The sequence below is a fragment of the Dendropsophus ebraccatus genome, chromosome 10 (assembly GCF_027789765.1).
Source record: "Dendropsophus ebraccatus isolate aDenEbr1 chromosome 10, aDenEbr1.pat, whole genome shotgun sequence".
In the NCBI taxonomy this organism is placed as follows: Eukaryota; Metazoa; Chordata; class Amphibia; order Anura; family Hylidae; genus Dendropsophus; species Dendropsophus ebraccatus.
Window position 1 is genome coordinate 39306089 of NC_091463.1, and position 18001 is coordinate 39324089.

An 18001-nucleotide genomic window follows, 5' to 3' on the forward strand; every position below is an offset into this window, starting at 1 on the left:
CCAAAGTGCAAAATTGCGCATTTTTGGTCACATCAAATCCAGAAAAATTGTAATAAAAAGCGATCAAAAAGTCGCATATGCGCAATCAAGGTACCGATAAAAAGAACACATCATGGCGCAAAAAATGACACCTCAAACAGCCCCATAGACTAAAGGATAAAAGCGTTATAAGCCTGGGAATGGAGTGATTTTAAGGAACATATATTCGGTAACAATGGTTTGAATTTTTTACAGGCCATCAGATAATATAAAAGTTATACATGTTACATATCGTTGTAATCGTAACGACTTGAGGAACTTGGTTTCGCAGCATATTTTATGCAAAAGTTCAGCCTGTCATTGCAAAGTACAATTAGTGACGCAAAAAATAAGGGCTCATGCGGGTCTGTAGGTGTAAAAATGCAAGTGCCATGGCCATTTAAGCACAAGGAGGGAAAAATGAAAACGCAAAAACGAAAATTAGCCTGGTCCTGAAGGGGTTAAACACTGGGGTACCTTTAATATGGCGCTCTGGTGTGCCATTTGTATCAGTTTTAATTATATAAAAATAAAAATTATCAGTATTCTCACTCCTTTTACCACGTCTCCTTATGAATAATGAGCGCTCTATCTTTAGTGACTTAACTCAAGGCTACTGCAGAGGGGTGGCTCAGTATTCATGAGAAGGTGTGGTAATTGGAGCCGGCGACCGTATCTGTGCACTGAGGGATAAAGAAACCTAGTTCTTTGACCTTTCACACTTGCAGGTACTATTACGCTTATGGTAACAGCCCTAGTTTGTACACATTCATTCTAAAGGGAATCTATCAGCAGAGTAGGCCAATATATTACAAAGAAATCAAATATTTGCCATGTTAAAACTGATAAACTGTATGTTACCAGATAATGTCCAGTACAATAGAACTTCAGCTATAAAAATAAAAGAAACACACTCCATAACATAAGCATTGTAAGAACCTCATAAATATAAAACATCCCAACTGTAGAAGCATAGAGACAGTGTATGTTTATTTACAAGGTCTTGTCTGTAATGTATACTGATAAACAATATTTTGATACTCTGTTACTACTGACATGTACTGAGTGACTACCATTCTCTCACACTGAGATCTTTCAGGTGGAATTCTCCATGACTGGTCCCGGATTACCATTAACCAGAAGGTTTTCAGGCTGCACACTCGCAGTGGTGAACTGGAGGTGCTTGTGGATGGTACCTACCTCATCTATAGTCAGGTAGAAGTGAGTACGGTCTTGGGCCTAGCTCCTATTATAATCACCTTACTGTAAAGTGATCTTTGCATTTGTAATTTGCCAGCCAGCTATAAAATGTAATTCTCATCTTAGACATTTATGGAATATTTTCAGGATACACCAATATTATCCACCTAGTAAGACTGGGCCCCAGCTTCTGGGCACTTCGAACTTTGAACTTACCATGCTACTGTGTTTCAATGATCTTTTTTTTTTTTTTCCTTTCATGGGAGTTACAGAAACAGGACACATCACGTTTCCATAATTTCAGCAACATCTCAGTTCAATCTCTGCCAGTAGAGTGCAGTGGCCAATTGGGACAGGGGTTGAGGAACCCCCATCCTCAGTATATAGATGTCTAACATTAACGTAACCCTGTGAATACTAAACAATAAATCCATAAGCTTTTTCTGTTCATGTTACTTTAAAGGGCCACTACAAAAAAAAAGCTTTTAAATCATCTGGTGTCAGAAAATTACACAGATTTGTAAGTTACTGTAGAGCCTTCCAGTTCTTACCAACTGCTGTATGTCCTGCAGGAAGTAATGCGTTCTTTTCAGTCTGAGACGGTGCTATTTGCTGCCACCTCTGTCATGAGCCAGAACAAATCCCCATAGAAAACCTCTCCAACTCTGGACAGTTCCTGACATGAACAGGGGTGGCAGCAGAGAGCACTGTGTCAGACTAGAAGAAACAAAACACATTCTGCAGGACATACAGCAGCTGAGTACTTACTGATAAAAACTTATTTATTTATTTTTTTTAAATATACCCGAGGGTCTGGATGATGCTTCAAATTATTAACTATGCGGTTGATTGTTTTAAGGGGTCCGGTGAAAAAAGTTTTTAAATCAACTGGTGCCAGATAATTATTAACCCCTTCACATTAGCAATCTGTATATATACGTTTCTGCTGCATATACCCCGTGCAGCAGGAGTGTATGTATACATTCCTGACAGTCAGAGGGGTTTGATGTGAGAGCGGCCCCGCACACATCAGTGTCCCGGGATCCGGCGGTAATGACAGGCAGCTGCAATCCTGCAGCTGCCTGTCATTAAAGGGAACCTGTTACACACACACCCGTGCCGGGGCGCATCCCGGACGATGGCGTTTAAGGTAGTCAGTGAAAGGACAACTCCCTGTCACTGACTGCGGGGTTCCCGATCGATTGTACGGACGGGCAGGGGTAAGTCACTTACCTCAGGCAGGCTCTATGCACAGATCGCCAATAACACTGATCTGTGCTATGCTATGGCATAGCACAGATCAGTATATGCAATCTATTGATTGCATGTTTTCCTGTAAAATAAGTGTAATAAAAAAAAGTTTTAAAGTATTTAAAAAAAACTCTTATAACCCCCCATAAAAGTTTAAAATACCTCCTTGCCCATTATAAAAATCTAAATACAGTATGTAAAATAAATAAATTAAACATATTATACATCGTAATGTGTGGAAATATCCGATCTATTAAAATATAACTTTCTTGTTCCCGCACGATGAATGGCGTAAACAGAAAACAAAACACCGGGATTGCTGATTTATTTATTTTTTTTATTCTATATTAGGGGAAAAAATAAAAAGCTTATAAAAATTTTCTTTTACACCGATATGATACTAATAAAAAGTAGAGATTACGGCGCAAAAAATAACACCCCAACCAGCCCTGTAGGTGGAAAAATAAAAGCACTATGGTTTTTAGAAGGCGAGGAGGAAAATTCCACTAATTTGACCCAGACTACCGGGCACCAATGGGCTTGGTCATGAAGGGGTTAAATTAAGAGTTATTAAAATCATTTTAAATTAAATTAATAAAAATAATAAAATGTATTCTAAGAAAAACTAATATAACTAAACCTTATGTATGAGTATCTTCTTTTTAGTGTTTCTAAGAATAATAAATATGGTAAAATATTTTAACTCCGTAGGCTATTACCAACCTTTCTTTTTTTCTTCTTCATCCAACAAGGGGTGAACATTTTCATGTGCCGTGGAGGGTGTATAAGCCTATTTAGAAAATTGTAACAATGTGTGTTTATACTCTGCAAGCCGTACATCATAGAGCCTATTATCTGTGTCTTATATGGATAATCCAGCATGATTGAAACAGATGTCTGTACAGCTCTTTTATGGCTCTTCATCACTGTCTGTATCCATGTTAGTAAACTAGCAGCTTAGTACGTTGAATAAGGAGATACTTGCCTTTCTCTAATGTAATTTTAGAATAAATGTTTAGATTGCAATTTTTGCTTGCCAAGCAATATTTTACATGCACTACTTTCCAACTTTCAATGTTATACGTAATTAACAGTATATATATTAAAATGAATAAGCTTGTAAAGATTATTTTAGCCTGACATTCTAGCAAAAGAAGCTATTATTATAGTGTATTTTATTTTGGCATGTATTTCAGTTGATCTGCAAGAGAGGTAGGATAAGGAAGGATGGGTATGAACCGTTGTGGTCACTGCCAGATGTACATGTCTAAAGCCTTCTAGGCAAATTCTAGATTTTTCACCATAGACACAATAGAAGTGTGCTTCTCATTAACAATAAATCCAATTTTACCCCACAATCACCAAGCAAAGCATTATCTGCCCTCTCCTCAAAGAAAGGCAGCAATTCCTTCTTAACTAGTCACAACAGTGTTTCTTCCTCTGACTTACTACTCACAGTAGTGCCCCCCAAAATTAGTTAGCAGTGATCACAGCATTCTTTCCTGTGTCCACACATTGAAATCAATTACTGTCCAATAAACTCATGCATATGCAGGGTAAGGGTTCACACTGAGCAAAATCGACGGATTCTTTGAGCGTAGAGCGGAGGTGCGTGGGCCCTCCCATAGACACACTGTTTGACTGAGGCAGGCGGGATTCCGCGCCGGAGAGCTCTGCTGATTTTGCTCATTGTGTATATACCCTAAGGATACACTTCCATCTCGGGGCAACTATACAATCAGAGGCCATGTTCAGACCTCGTAAGAGACCGGCCGTTCCGTGACCCAGGTCATGGAACGGCCGGTCTCAGAAAAGGTCATGCCGGCCAGTACTGCAGTACCGGCCGGATGATCTTTAGCGCCGCTTAGTCCTGATGCGGGCACATCCGTGCATGCTTGCATCAGAACTCTCTACTGCACACTATGGAGCATGTGGCCGGAGCCGATCGCTCCACAGTGTGCACTGACAGGGTTTTCTGTGGCCACTAACTGACATGTCAGTTTCTCACGGCGCCGCTAGGGATCCCAGCCGGAGTGTATACCAGGTGTATACTCTCCGGCCGGGATTCCATAGGCGGCAACGTATATTTTCATATTAATCACGGCCGTTTTTGCAATATGCAACAACGACCGTAGTTTTACAAAAATATACGTAGTGTGAACATAGCCTGAAAGTGTAATTCACATACATTTATATCCTACATAAACTCATCATCCTCTATCATGCTTTCCAGTGATATATTCACAGTAAAACACTTATTTTCGAACACTGTTAATCAAAGATTATCACTAGCTGGTGCACTGATCAAAAGCAATGTTACTATAAAACTATAAATCGAGCTCGCGACTGTGAGGACTGGCTGCTATTAGCAGCCAACTCTCAACATCAATGACTGACCTTGCAGTGTGACTTGCCGAAGGCCTCTGTGCCGTCCGACCTTCTCCTAATATCTGCAGAGCACCAATCTCACTGATCACTGCTACACAATAACATAGCATTAATCAATAGAGGCAATCTAATGATTGCTTATAGAAGTCCGGTTGGGGACTTACTAAAACAGTTATGGCCCTTAAAATGTGAGGCGGTTAAAAAAAAAATTAAAAAACTAAAATTTGCTGTATCCACAAGGCCAATATCAACTGTGTCCTTATGGGATTGAAAAGAATTGGCATTCCAAATGTTTTCTTAGTTTGCATTTTTGGTTCCAATATTGCATTTAATGAAACAGATAGTATGTTTTAAACTGACTTTAGGCACTTTCCTCTCACAGGTTTACTATATCAACTTTACAGATATTGCAAGCTATGCTGTGATGATTGATGAGAAGCCATTTCTACAATGTACACGAAGCATCGAACCGGGCAAAACCAACTTTAATACTTGCTACACTGCGGGAGTTTGCCTTTTAAAAGCCAAACAGAAGATTGCTGTAAAGATGGTCCATGCAGATATCTCCATCAACATGAGCAAACATACGACATTCTTTGGAGCCATACGTTTAGGGGAATTCCCTGGCTCATAAACTATATTTTTAAAAAAGACCAAAAAAAAAAAAAACTTTTAAGGCCCACAAAGTGTTACTAGCCCAATTAACAGAAGTCACAGTTTTTGTTTTTTTGCAATGAAAGTCTGTGATTGGTTGGGTGCATTGGAGGACATGAAGAAACAAGTGGTTGATTAATGCTGAGAACGGCACTGGATATTGCATTGCTCAGAAGACTATGGACAATAATGCACAGGACACAGTGTGGCACAGGACCAAGTTGCCAGTACTGTCGGGATTCTTGTTGCACTATCCAGCCACTTTCCATGCAAGGGGTCATCTACGCTGGTGAACAATTGTATTGATAAAGTGAAATACAAACAGTTTTTCCCGCATTATGTCGTAATAAATAATATATACACAACAGAAATCATTTTATAAATGCAAAATACAGTGGATCAAATTCTGTCCAATTTTGATCAATACTTTGGACTTCAGCTTTATGACTGTAGATTCCTGCCAGATTGTAGAAAGTGAAAAAAAGAATGTAATTTTAGTTAAAGGTGAAATTATTTCTATATCTATCATTTGTCGATAGAGAACTTTTTAAATATCTTTCTAAATCCCAGAAACGGTTTACATAGTTTTTGTTGCAGGTCTAGAAGGCTATTGAGAAAACTATGTGCAACACAGGACTACACACAATTGTGAGGAGTATATGTCCCAGCTACAGCATGCTGCTTTCTTTAGAACACAGTATGTGCATAAAGCACATAACAAAGAAGAGAAACATTCTGAGAATGAAATTTCTATTTTCTATGAACTCTTAATGCTCAACTGTTTTTTTGTTTTTTTTTATTGCAAATATACATATATAATTTTATTTTTTTATTTTTTTTAAGCAAGATGGTACAACTGAAATGCCCTGACATGGCTCTTAGGGTATGGTTACAAGTGTCAGATTTATTGCCAAAATTTCTGTAACTGAAAATCCAGTCTGTGCATGGATTTTCTTAAACCTCTAATAGAGCACTCTCAGAAATCTTTGCAATAAAACAATAATGAAAGCTTTATTAAAATGCTGCGTCTGACCTGATAAATTTGTCCTATTGTTTCCTATACATGTACCCGTTACCTGTCAGTGCCACAGGGAATGTTTTATACCTTGCAGTATTTTTTTCAGCAGTATGCATCTATGTGTACATTGATCTGCTGTGTGTATTGATCCTGAACAGACTGTGCCCCACATACACAATTATAGTTTTTGTTTTTTCCCACTGTAAGTACTGTCTCTGCCATGTTAATTTATATAGAGGCAAAATCTTAAAAAGAGAGTATTTTGTTATTTTCCTGCATTCAACAATAAGGTAAAGCAGAATAAAGCTTTTTTTTATCTTTATGAACAAGTTATTTCTTAAAAAAAAAAAAAAAATAATATATATATATATATATATATATATATATATATATATATATATATATATTCAAATGGATAATATGGACTTTACATCCTATCCGCTCCACTTCCTCACATTCCTCACATTGCAGTGCCTTTTATAAAGGATGATAAATTGTGCGGCCGGCCACACAAATAATCGCTGTATCGTTCATGCGGCCATTAACATTCATTGTTATCGGCTTCACATATCCTGTTGAGATGTGTGCCAGATAACGAAAAATGTAATGTCTGACTGATGAATTAGGTTACTAGTTCCAGTAAGCTTTCATTTAAGTGATGCCAAAAATTGAATACGAAAAAATAGCAAAAACCGCACTGTGTGCCTCCAGGCGATGATTTCTCACTAAAGGATCTAAACAAATCGTACTAGTCCAACATACCATGAAATGTAGTGAGAATAAACTGGCGTTAGATTCACCTGTACTTGAGTACTTTAAGGCCGAAGTCCTCTATTTTCTGGATCACTGTAATGAAAGGAATCCACAAACTTCGACTATTAGTCAATACAAACGATATTTACTCCTTGGTACTTGGAATAAATCTCATTTGTATTGACTAATAGTCAAAGTTCCTGGATTCCTCTCATTACAGGGCGGCAGCCCTAAGGTACTCGGGTACAAACGTTAATCCTTGTGCATAATGCTTTAAACTATATGGAACATTGTGGTGTCTACATATTCATTGTAATGGAAGTACAGTGTGCAGCAAAAGATTGTTTCTGTCAGGTGGTATGTACAAACTTAGCCCATTTTTGAGTGTAAACCATTGCTTGGATGACCATTGCCTGATTTTTTTTATGTTTATTTTTTATTTTATTTGTTAAGTAGATGTAACTGTCCATAGCCCATCAAGACAGCTGCAGTCTAACTGCATTGTTCACATTGCAGAGTACACCGTAATTTCTTATGCATGTGCATATGCATGAGTATGTGACATAACATCCTTTACAGGCAAAGATAAAGATTAACAATGAAACATAAGGCGCCTAATAGGAAACACATAGTCCAGCACCCTGAATGGAGTACAACTCACAAAATTAAAATAAACATGATTTATTTTAATTAAGGTCATACGACCATTGTGTGAAGGTGTACGCCCCATAAACAGGGACTTTCTCCCTTTATACACAAGTTATGCCGAAATGTGTCAACCAGATGTTTTTTTTTTTTTGTTTGTTTGTTCTGTATTACCTTGATGAAATTAAAGAAGTTGTGAGTTTTACTCCATTCAAGGTGCTGGACTTTTTTGCAGACTCTGTTCCAGGTTTCCATGTGCACTGTCTGGAGGAGAGGAGCAGGTGAGCTGACCAAATAAAACACCATCCATAAAAAACAGATCTCTCAGAATAAAGTTATGACTTTTTAATTGCAACAATAAAAAACAAAAAGAAATCGTTAAGCCCCAAAGGCTGGTCATTAAAGAGAAGAACCTAACATGCTGTAACGTTCCCATACGGCAGGAGAGACGGTAGAGGGAGAAGGTAGTGAATGCAGCCTAACGGTGAGCACTCTTTTCCTTCACCTACACAATGTACGTGCAGCTGCAGACTTTGCAAGCATGTTCAGGAATACCATAGCGTACTTGGTTTATACAGGACAAACATGAAATAGTAACCAGCCTTCCAAATGTAATTATCAGATTCTACAATATGAACTTGTAAATGTATTTTGGATTTATTTGTTACTTTAAACTGTTTTTTTTTTGTTTTTTGTTTTTTTTATAAAGTGAATCTATCAGCTCCAAATCATGTTCCAAACTGCTGACACCTGGTACCTTTCATATATCTGTCTTTGTACCAGAGCATTTTTATTAAGTTATGGAAGTAAAGTATTAGAAGAGGCTGTCCCAAGCTCCTGAAATTTAGTAGGCTGAAACGCCTCCCTGCCCCCTCTGCCATCCCTATGGGCTTGATTGATAGTCAGCTGGAAGGGATGGGGGAGGAGTCATGTATTAGTATTACAGACAGGGTAATGATACTGTTATAAAGTAGACAAATTATTTTAAGAGAATTGTGTGGCATCACTTTTTTTTTTATCAAGCAGAGAATTAAGATAATATTTGATAATTTGGATCTATTCACAGTAGAAGGTTGAATGTTTCGGCTAAAATGTACAACTTAAGTAAAACATGTCACGAAAAACCATCTCAGGTTCACTTGGATAAGTTCCAACATCACAACGTTTATGCTAAATAAAGTGAAACAATTCAGGTTTGCAAAATGGGCCTTTTTTACCTAAGGCCAAACCTAGCCCCGTTCTAAAGGGGTTAAAGCGTAACTGTCATTTCAGGGTCATTTTTTTGAAAACTTTAAATATCAATAGTACAAGCGATTTTAAGAAACTCTGTAATAGGTTTTATAAACCAAAATACTTTCCTTCTGGACTGAAAAAGCAATCTCCCAGCCTCCCCCCCCCCCCCACTTCAGAAGAAGCAGGATTTCTGTGTCCATTATGTGGCTATGGAGAGGGGAGGGGCTGTTAAGAGTGACTGAGCACGGAGCAGTCCTGCACAGCACAACACCCTGCAATCTTCTCTTAGTAAGTTCCTAGATAAGCACTGACCTTTCTGACCCCAGAATCCAGTGTTTTAGGTGCCCAGACAGTCTACAAACAGGTGACCTTCATGTCACCTCTTCCTGCTCCCTCATCTCCCTCGACCCCCTCCATAAGGATAGAATGGAGAGAGCAGAGCCTGTCTTCACTGGCTTCTCTGTAATGAAGACGTGTTTGCCTGATAATGCACAGATAAGAAGTCGGGGGGAGGCTGGGAAATTGCTTCTTGAGTACAGAAGGAGGCTTTTTTTGGCTGATAGAACCTATTACAGAGTTTCTTAAAATCGCTTATACTACTGATTTCTGCAATAAAAAAAAAATATGACAGTTACGCTTTAAGATTAGGAAAAAGGGGTCTGGTTATTTTTTCTTGGAACAGCACCACTCTCTTCCAATGGCTTTATTTGTTAATGCAGTTCAGTCCTACTAACTTAAAGGGAATCTGTTCGCTTCTGGGCCCTACCTAAGGGGCTGTCAGTGTGTTGTAGCTGACAGTCCCCTTGTGAGCATGGTACCTTTTGTAAATTTGTCTGTGCTGTAGATTATGCACAATCTCAGGTCTCCTATTGTAATGTACTGTCAATGAAGTTGTTTGACAATGAGTTATTTTTGCCACACTCTGGCACAACTCGCCACTCTGTCCTCCTCCTTCCTCTTCATGAATAATGCTGGCTAGCCTCCTGCTTGCTTAGCTGTCAGCCAGTGTCTCTGATTGCAGATCAGTCCTCTGTAGGCAGTTTATGTCTGAAAGAAACATTCAGTTATAGTTGAATCACTGAGCCCAAATGTGTTGTGGTCTAGGGGTAAATCATCTGTCTAGAGACCTGCCAGCAGATCATTCTTGGGTTCAAATCCCCCGATGGAAAGGATCATTTTTTTTTTGTTTTTTTCCTCATTATTGTATTTTAAGGTTATGTTCACACACAGTATTTTGCAACCAAAACCAGGAGTGGATTGAAAATACAAAAAGGCACGCTGTTGAAATTGAGTTAATGGCCATCATTTAATGACAAATGATGACCATTATTTCAAAACCGGTGTTGTTGTTAAATGGCAGCCATCCACTCAATTTCAACAGTGTGTGAATATAGCCTTTCAGTGTTTTTAATCCACTCCTGAATTTGGTTGCAAAATACTGACCAAAAAACTGAGCAAAAATACTGTGTGGGAACATAGCCTTAAAAATTATACAATAATGAGGAAAAAAAGACCTATATTTTATTTCCATCTGGGGATTTGAACCAAATAATAAACTGCTGGTGTTTTCTAGACAGGTGAGTTACCCCTAGACCATAGCTCCAACACATTTGGGCTCAAAGATTCAACCTTATCTGAGTGCTTGGGTGCCTTTACACAGAGAGATTTGTCAGCCAGATTTTTGTAGCCAAAGCCAGGAACAAACTATAAACAGAGAACAGATCATAAAGGAAAGACAGATTCCTCCTCTTTAAAATCCATTCCTGGCTTTGGCTTCAAACATCTGTCAGATAAATTTGTGTAAAGGCACCCTTTCAGACATAAACTGCCTACAGAGGACTGATCTGCAATCAGAGACACTGACAGCTGAGCGAGCAGGAGGCCGGGCAGCATTGATTATTCATGAAGAGGAGGAAGGAGTGGTGAGGCATGTCAAAGTGTGGCACACACAAATCCTTCATTACAGTAGGAGACCTGAGATTGTGCATAATCCACTGCACCAACAAATTACCAAAAGGCACCATGCTCACTAGGGACTGCCAGCGGGCAGCACCTTAGGTAGGGCCCAGGAGCGGACAGATTACATTTTAGCACACCTATACAGCTAATGGACCTGAGTAATGCTGTTTCTAGAAAAAAGACCAGTTGAGACCTTAGCATTTGGAGATGTACATTTCTTGTTTGTCTGGACTGCTTTAGGTGGAGTAGTTATGTTCACAAGTTTCCATACCCTTGGCACATATGTGCACTAGTTTGAAAAAAAAAAAACTGAGTGATCAGATGAAACACATCTGTGATACATTAGAGTTTCATCTGAAGCACATTAGAAATAACAGAAGAGCACAATCCAAAACAAATTATAGGAGTAAAGCAAATAAAAAAAACCCTCTTCTTGTTTAACAGTTTGCATAGCCTTAGTTCTTAATATCCTATATTGCCCCCTGTTAAACCAGTGACATCTTGCAGTGTTTTTAAATGAGTCTCTTTATTTTCTCTTGTAGCAAAGAGGCCTACTTCTATTGGCAAAAAACCTTCAGAGCCACATCTTTCGATGTCTACCACGAGTTACATGTTTCTGAAGTTCTCCAAAAAGGGTTGAGGTTATAATGTTGAGGTAAAAAAAAAATAGTACTCCTGAATTTTTGCTTTCTTTTGCTGTGTCCACGGAATAGTCATCTTGGACTTTACAGAGGGACGCTGTTTTAACACATAAAGCCAAGTTCAACCCCTGTGCGCTTGCCAAGGTAAATTCTCCGCCAATTTTCTGCTAAAATGCAGCATTAAATACACACTCTTATGTAACAGGGAGTGATGTGGGCTGTTTTAACAATGCTTGTACCACACTGAATACAGCCTACTGCATACTGTTGCAGTACTGTCATATTTTAACAGTGATTTTACAAGATAGCTGCAAAAAAAAAATAAAATAAAAAAAAAAATATTGCACAATTTGCATAAAGGTTCCCCAACAGTATGCACTTTATGCACAGGGCTGTAGACTGGTATTCAAACTGCACGTGCACTCATGAAGAGGCCTGTGGCAGGGTGACATGCAAAAGTGAGACTGTAGGTCAGATTCAAGACTGTGGGAGAGCTAGCAGAGAAGAAAACTGTGACATTACGTACATTTGGGCCAGAATAATGAATATAGATCATGTGATAGATAGACAGCACTTTATTGATGAGAACCAGAAGACTTTTCTATAACACCAAAACATTTAGGGAACTTCTAATGCCAGTACATTGGCCAATTAATCAGGATGTTAGAGGGAGGAAAGTCATAAAACCTCTTTAGAAAAAAAAATGCATTAAGTATTAGGCTAGGGCCACACAAGACACTTCATAGTAAGGGTACTTGCTACAAAAAAAGCAGATAGCTGATCAGTGCCCATTGGGCTATGTATGTATGTAAGTAATGCCCGGCCAATAATTGCTGGTGAGCATCTGCCTGAATGATTGCTGGATTGTGTGGCTGTTCACTTCTATCATTGTCAGCAGTACGTTCCCTATTTACACAGGGAGATGTGCTGCCAACCACTGAATTATTTTTAGGCAGACAGAAGATGCCATCGGCTGAACGTTTGCTCATTTGTAGGCTGGTTATTCCTTTTACACATGGCAATAATTGTAAAAGGCAAGGTGACAGGATCACTGAGGGGGTATACTCATTTGGGGTGGCTGTGGGTCTAGGTGAGTGAACCTGAGTGGCATTAGGGGCAGGAGAGGGGGGCACAAGCCAGTGCAGGACCTCTCTAGTCTGTGGCAGGTGATGGACATAGATTGCCATCTCTTAAACGTGCTTCCCAAAGGGATAGGGAAAGAGAAACTGCTATCTGCAGATGGGTGACTCTTCCTTTAAGATACTGTGTTTTGGCTAGTATGAGGCAGTTGCTCTGGATTAGTCAAATTGCTTACTTTTTCTCTACAGAGTATTGCCTGCTAAATAAGTCTCCATACACCACTGATCTCTTCAAGGGAAGTCCGTTATCTCCCTGGGCTCAAACAAAGACATCTCGCAAATTGATTGTCATCATAACTAAAACCATAATCATTATATTTCATTGTTACTTTTCTTTTTTGTCAAATCTCTTTTTATTGAAAAAGATATAGAAATAGAGAAGTAAAACTATAAGTAAAAGAGTGTACAGGGTAGTAAATAGAAAACTATAAAACCCAAAGAGCCTAAAGAAGGCCTCTATTGTAAGGACTCACAATCAGGCCCAATGACTCGGCCACTCAGCCAGCAAAATAAAAGGAAGAGAAAAAAGGGAAGGGCAAGAACAAGCAAGAAGCGAAAAAAGAAAAGCCAGGAAGGAGTAAGCCGCCTAAGGTGGAGCTTTGAGGGTAGCCTTAAGAAGCGTCATCCATGGGTCCCACAGAGTCAAATATTTGTCATGAGAGGAATTGCTAGCTAACAATTTCCTCTAGCCAGTGAGTATCTTCCACCACCTCAATGCATAGAGAGATAGGGGGTCGACCAGGAGACTTCCAGAAGAGCAGAGCATCTTAGCTGCAGAAAAAAACAGGTGTGAAAAGAGTGTTTACTGGGGCAATAAGTAGGGGAAGGGGACCAGAGGAGTACCAATTTAGGTGTAATGTTGGGAGGTGGGCCAGGTAAGAGCAATCCAGGTAATAACCTGATCCCAGAAGGGACATATGGCATCACAGAACCACCAGATGTGGGCGAGAGAGTCTCTAGCCTTCCCTCACCTTTAACAGGTGTCACATGGGATGATGATATGGTCACCCAAGAAAGCCAGGGCCCTGGCTTTTAATTTAAAGAAGGCTTCTTGGGCACAAACACACGTGGAGAATCCCTGGGAGTGTGAGACCTGTTCATTGTTACTTTTCACGTTAAGTAAAATTAAAGCTGAATTCAGTTTTGGAATGTACAAGGTCAAGTTCTCACCGGCCTTAACCAAGAATAAAGCATTACAAAATTCCAGTGTGCGCTTTTATCAACAGTTGTGAATGTATAAAGCAGCTCTAATAAATACACTTAGAGCTGCTACTATAGGAAACATTAGGAAAGAAGGGGGAGAACACAAACCATATGACATAAGTCATACTAAACGGAATTGGGGTGGGGAATAACAAAACAAAAAAATGGTAAACTATAATATCTCCCATACATGTACTGTGAAGTACATGGTTCTGTTCCTTTCTTTGGAGTAATGGTAGCTTGTAGTCTGCGGACATGGTAATAAATGGCTGGCATTCGGTGTCATTCCTTCTCGATGAGCTTGTACAACACATTGTGGTGAGTGATCACTAAGTGTTTCCATAAAAGCTCTCGCTTGAATTCTTTTGGTTTAAAAATTGTTTCTGCTGAATGAATTTCATACCACAGATTTCCCATTTACGGGTAAGCGGAGAGCTGTGCACGTCTCATTCCCTTGTTAGCATTCTTTGTAGACATTATTATTCCATATCGTTTTATTAAATTCTTGTGATTTGCTGTGCACCGGCTCACAGAAGGATATTTTGTGGTTTAAACACTATAGGGTGTTAATAGCAAACAATGTGAATATAACACTTTAATGGGTTGTTGGTTGTTTTATGCTTTGAGCACTAAATAACGGCAAGTGGAACATTTTGTTTTGTTTTTGCATTTGGTCTTTCTTCATAAATTTATTTATTGCCTTCTCCAAGTGGCAGATGCAGATATTTTAGGCATCCACAATGGTTTACAGAGGGGCCACAGAAACATAATAAGGGACATTTTATCAAGACTGACTTACTCATACGCCAGTCTTAAATAAAGCCGCAACCCCTTTTCCTCAGGCATACCCTTTGTAGTACAGCCAGCTGGCCTGACGCAAGCTTTGTGCATAAGATTTTTGCCTTTTTCCAGGCATAAACTTAAATCAGACATGGGAGGAGGCCACGCTTCCTCCTCTTCACCTTGCTGCATCAACTCTTCACTGTTTTCTATGGCTGGCGTATAACCGGGAGAAGAGGCGAATCTGCCCCTTTTCTGTGGAGTACACCAGGGACGCATTTAGTAAATGTCCCTAATATGAGTAGGCTGCAATTCCATGGATTGTTTGATCATGGCCTGCTGACGATTCAGGCTACAATAACACACACATTGATCCACCCTTCCATTCGCTTTTTCCTAGTCAATATAGGGGGAAAAGAACTGTGATGAATTATTATTCTGCTATCATATGTCTGGTGTTCCCTGTTCTAATTCCCAATTTTGAAAATGGAGATTTAATGTTTAGCCATTAATTAGTCTCAGTCGTTTTAAGTTGTCGAGAGTCTCAGGCTGTGTTGGACTCACCAGAGGAATTGATTCACAGGCTCCTCATGCCATGTGTATTGTGTTGAATGATAAATATTTAAAGCCAGTTTCACAGAAGGTCTGAATTGCACCAACTCTGCACCTGGATTTCCAAGAGCTGGCAACACCAAGTGCTAAGGACTTGCAGAACACTTTTAGCTGTGCAGGAGGTCCCTGCTTAAATGTATTTGTCAGCAATCATGATGTGGAATATCACCTATACTCCTTTCTCCCCCGCCCCCCCGGATTTAAAGGGGTTATCCAGTGCTACAAAAACATGGCCACCTTTGCCCCACTCTTGTCTCCAGTTCAGGTGTGGTTTCCAATTGAGCTCTATTTACTGAACCGAATTTCAAACCCCACCGAATCTGGAGACAAGAGTGGTGCAAAAGTGGCCCTGTTTTTGGAGCACTGGATAACTCCTTTAAATAGGGCAAAAAAGCTGCTTTTTATGATTTTTATATTTAAAAAATATATATATTCCTCCTTTAATAAAGACCATGTTTGTTGATTTTATTTAGGATCACTTTCTTAAGATATATAATTCAAGACTTTTAGGAGGGTTAAAACAACCTTTGTTTTCATGTTTTAATAGAAAACCATCAGCTCCCAGGGCAGCGTTCCTGGGGGAGTTACATTATCACCTTTGTGACTTCTGCTGTCCGTGCATTGTTTAGCTCAGTAGGGTGAGAAAGTATAGATAAATGTGGCCTATAATGTTATTCTGTTCCTGTTTGTAGAAGTAAGTAGTAATAATAATATCCTTGTGGCTTATCTGAATATTCTCACTATGTTCCTTTAGACTCCCAACCAGTTCTGGAGTTTTTTTTTTTCCTGCAGAACGTACCATATTTAGAATATTTCGCTGCCTTCTTACCCCCCTAAATCTCTGCAGTCGGCCTCCGTTTATGTGGTGTATGCTCTACTTAATTTGTCGGCTGCCTTGTTGCATGATGTCTTATTTTTTTTGTCTTTATTGATGTCATTATTCTCCCCTTTTTTTTCTTTTTATGAGCTTTGCTCTGCAAAATTAAATTTCCCCTAACTACACACAATAAATTAATAACATTATTGCTTTTCTCTAAAATCCAGTTTTGCGTGCCCTTCTTTATGTATTATCAGAGTTTTATTCAAAGGTTTACTTTTTTATTATTAAGCACAAGGTATTAGCCATAAAAACTGCTTCAGGAGGTGTATGCTGTAATCAAATCATATTCACTTCTAATTTAAGTGTTCCTTGGGGGCTTTCAAAGTTTACTCTTTGTACAAGTGAGTCTTTTGATCTTAGAAACTTCCTACTTGCCAAATCTTTCAAGATGTTTGATATCCAAGAGAGTACTGGTTTGAACTTTTCCTACAAAGATCATTATGGGTCAGTTTTACTAAAATGGCAGAGCTTATGTTTAGAATGTGAAACCATTTTGTTCACTTTCTCCTATAGTTTAAATGGGCTATGCAGGATTAGAAAAAAATGCATCTGCTTTCTTTTTTATAACCCCAGAGACCCTCCTTTAAATAAAAAAAAAATTGTAAGCCCCTTCTAAACTGTTTTGCAATAACATCCACTCTATCCAGACAGGGTTTATTTGTTTGTTAATTCTGATGGCATCAAGGTTGAAAGTGTGAAACATCTTTTTCCAGTTAATTATCTGTATGCATATGATGTGTGATCAGAAATTAATTTTTTCTAATCTGTTTCTTGCAATTGTATTTTATTTTTTTGATGTGGCGTGTGCACGGAACAAGCAGCATTGGATTGATTTCAATGCAATGCTGTTGAGGCTAAAAAGAACGGCCGCTGTTTTAATAAAAAAAACAGCAGCCGTTCTTTAAAAAAAAAATACATTGACATAGACAACAATGAACAAGGACCTGTCTAATACACATTAATGGGAAATATTACTGAACTTACTTTATAAAAAGGTCATTCCACATGGAAGGGGAGGCTTAGCTGTGAGCTTCAGCTATTGAAATGTCTCTACTGATGTCACCCTTTACTGTAATGCTGTAATGCAACCTTCTTCTTATCACAGACAAACAGGAAGTCTTTGCTTCATTTTAGGAGTAGTGCCTTTTTCCCTAGCGATTTATTTACCTCAGGACACTCCTAACAAAGGTTCTACAATTAACAAAGAGGGAAAAGATGCAATGCACAATACATATATCTATGTTAGCTATGTAGAGGACAGTGTTGTCATTCAGTGACTCATGGGTGACGTCTTTGATCTGAGTCGTTCATTTTCTCCTCAAACAGGCTCAGACGATTTCTTCCAGCCACAGATCATCTCTTCAGAACCTGCCAACTTGGACTGTACACTTTTCCAGCAACTTTTCTCCCTTTTTCCCACCTTTAGGGTCCCAAACAATAGTGATTCTGCAATTTGGTGTCATGGGCAGTAAAGTGAGTAGGTAAGTGGGGTGGTAGTGAGAGGTGTTGGTTGGGGTGGGGTAGGTGGTTCCCCTCCATTGAATTATAAATGTAAATATAAAGAAATTCCCAATTATGTATATTTCACATAGACTTTATATTATACCAGCAGTTACTATAACCAATA

General features: G+C 38.9%; 1 protein-coding gene across 2 annotated transcripts in view; it reads left to right on the forward strand.

The window, feature by feature from the left end:
- EDA (ectodysplasin A) overlaps positions 1 to 5838 on the forward strand; it is an 84473-nt gene extending 78635 nt beyond the window's left edge. Inside the window, exons 7-8 of one of the 2 annotated variants that reach the window (XM_069985838.1) lie at positions 1109 to 1239; positions 5240 to 5838. In XM_069985838.1, the coding sequence (XP_069841939.1) occupies positions 1109 to 1239; positions 5240 to 5491 (383 nt within the window). In that variant the 3' untranslated portion in view covers positions 5492 to 5838. The remainder of the gene's footprint in view (positions 1 to 1108; positions 1240 to 5239) is intronic. The other variant, XM_069985839.1, reaches the window with a different exon arrangement.
- The last annotated feature ends 12163 nt before the right edge of the window (positions 5839 to 18001 follow it).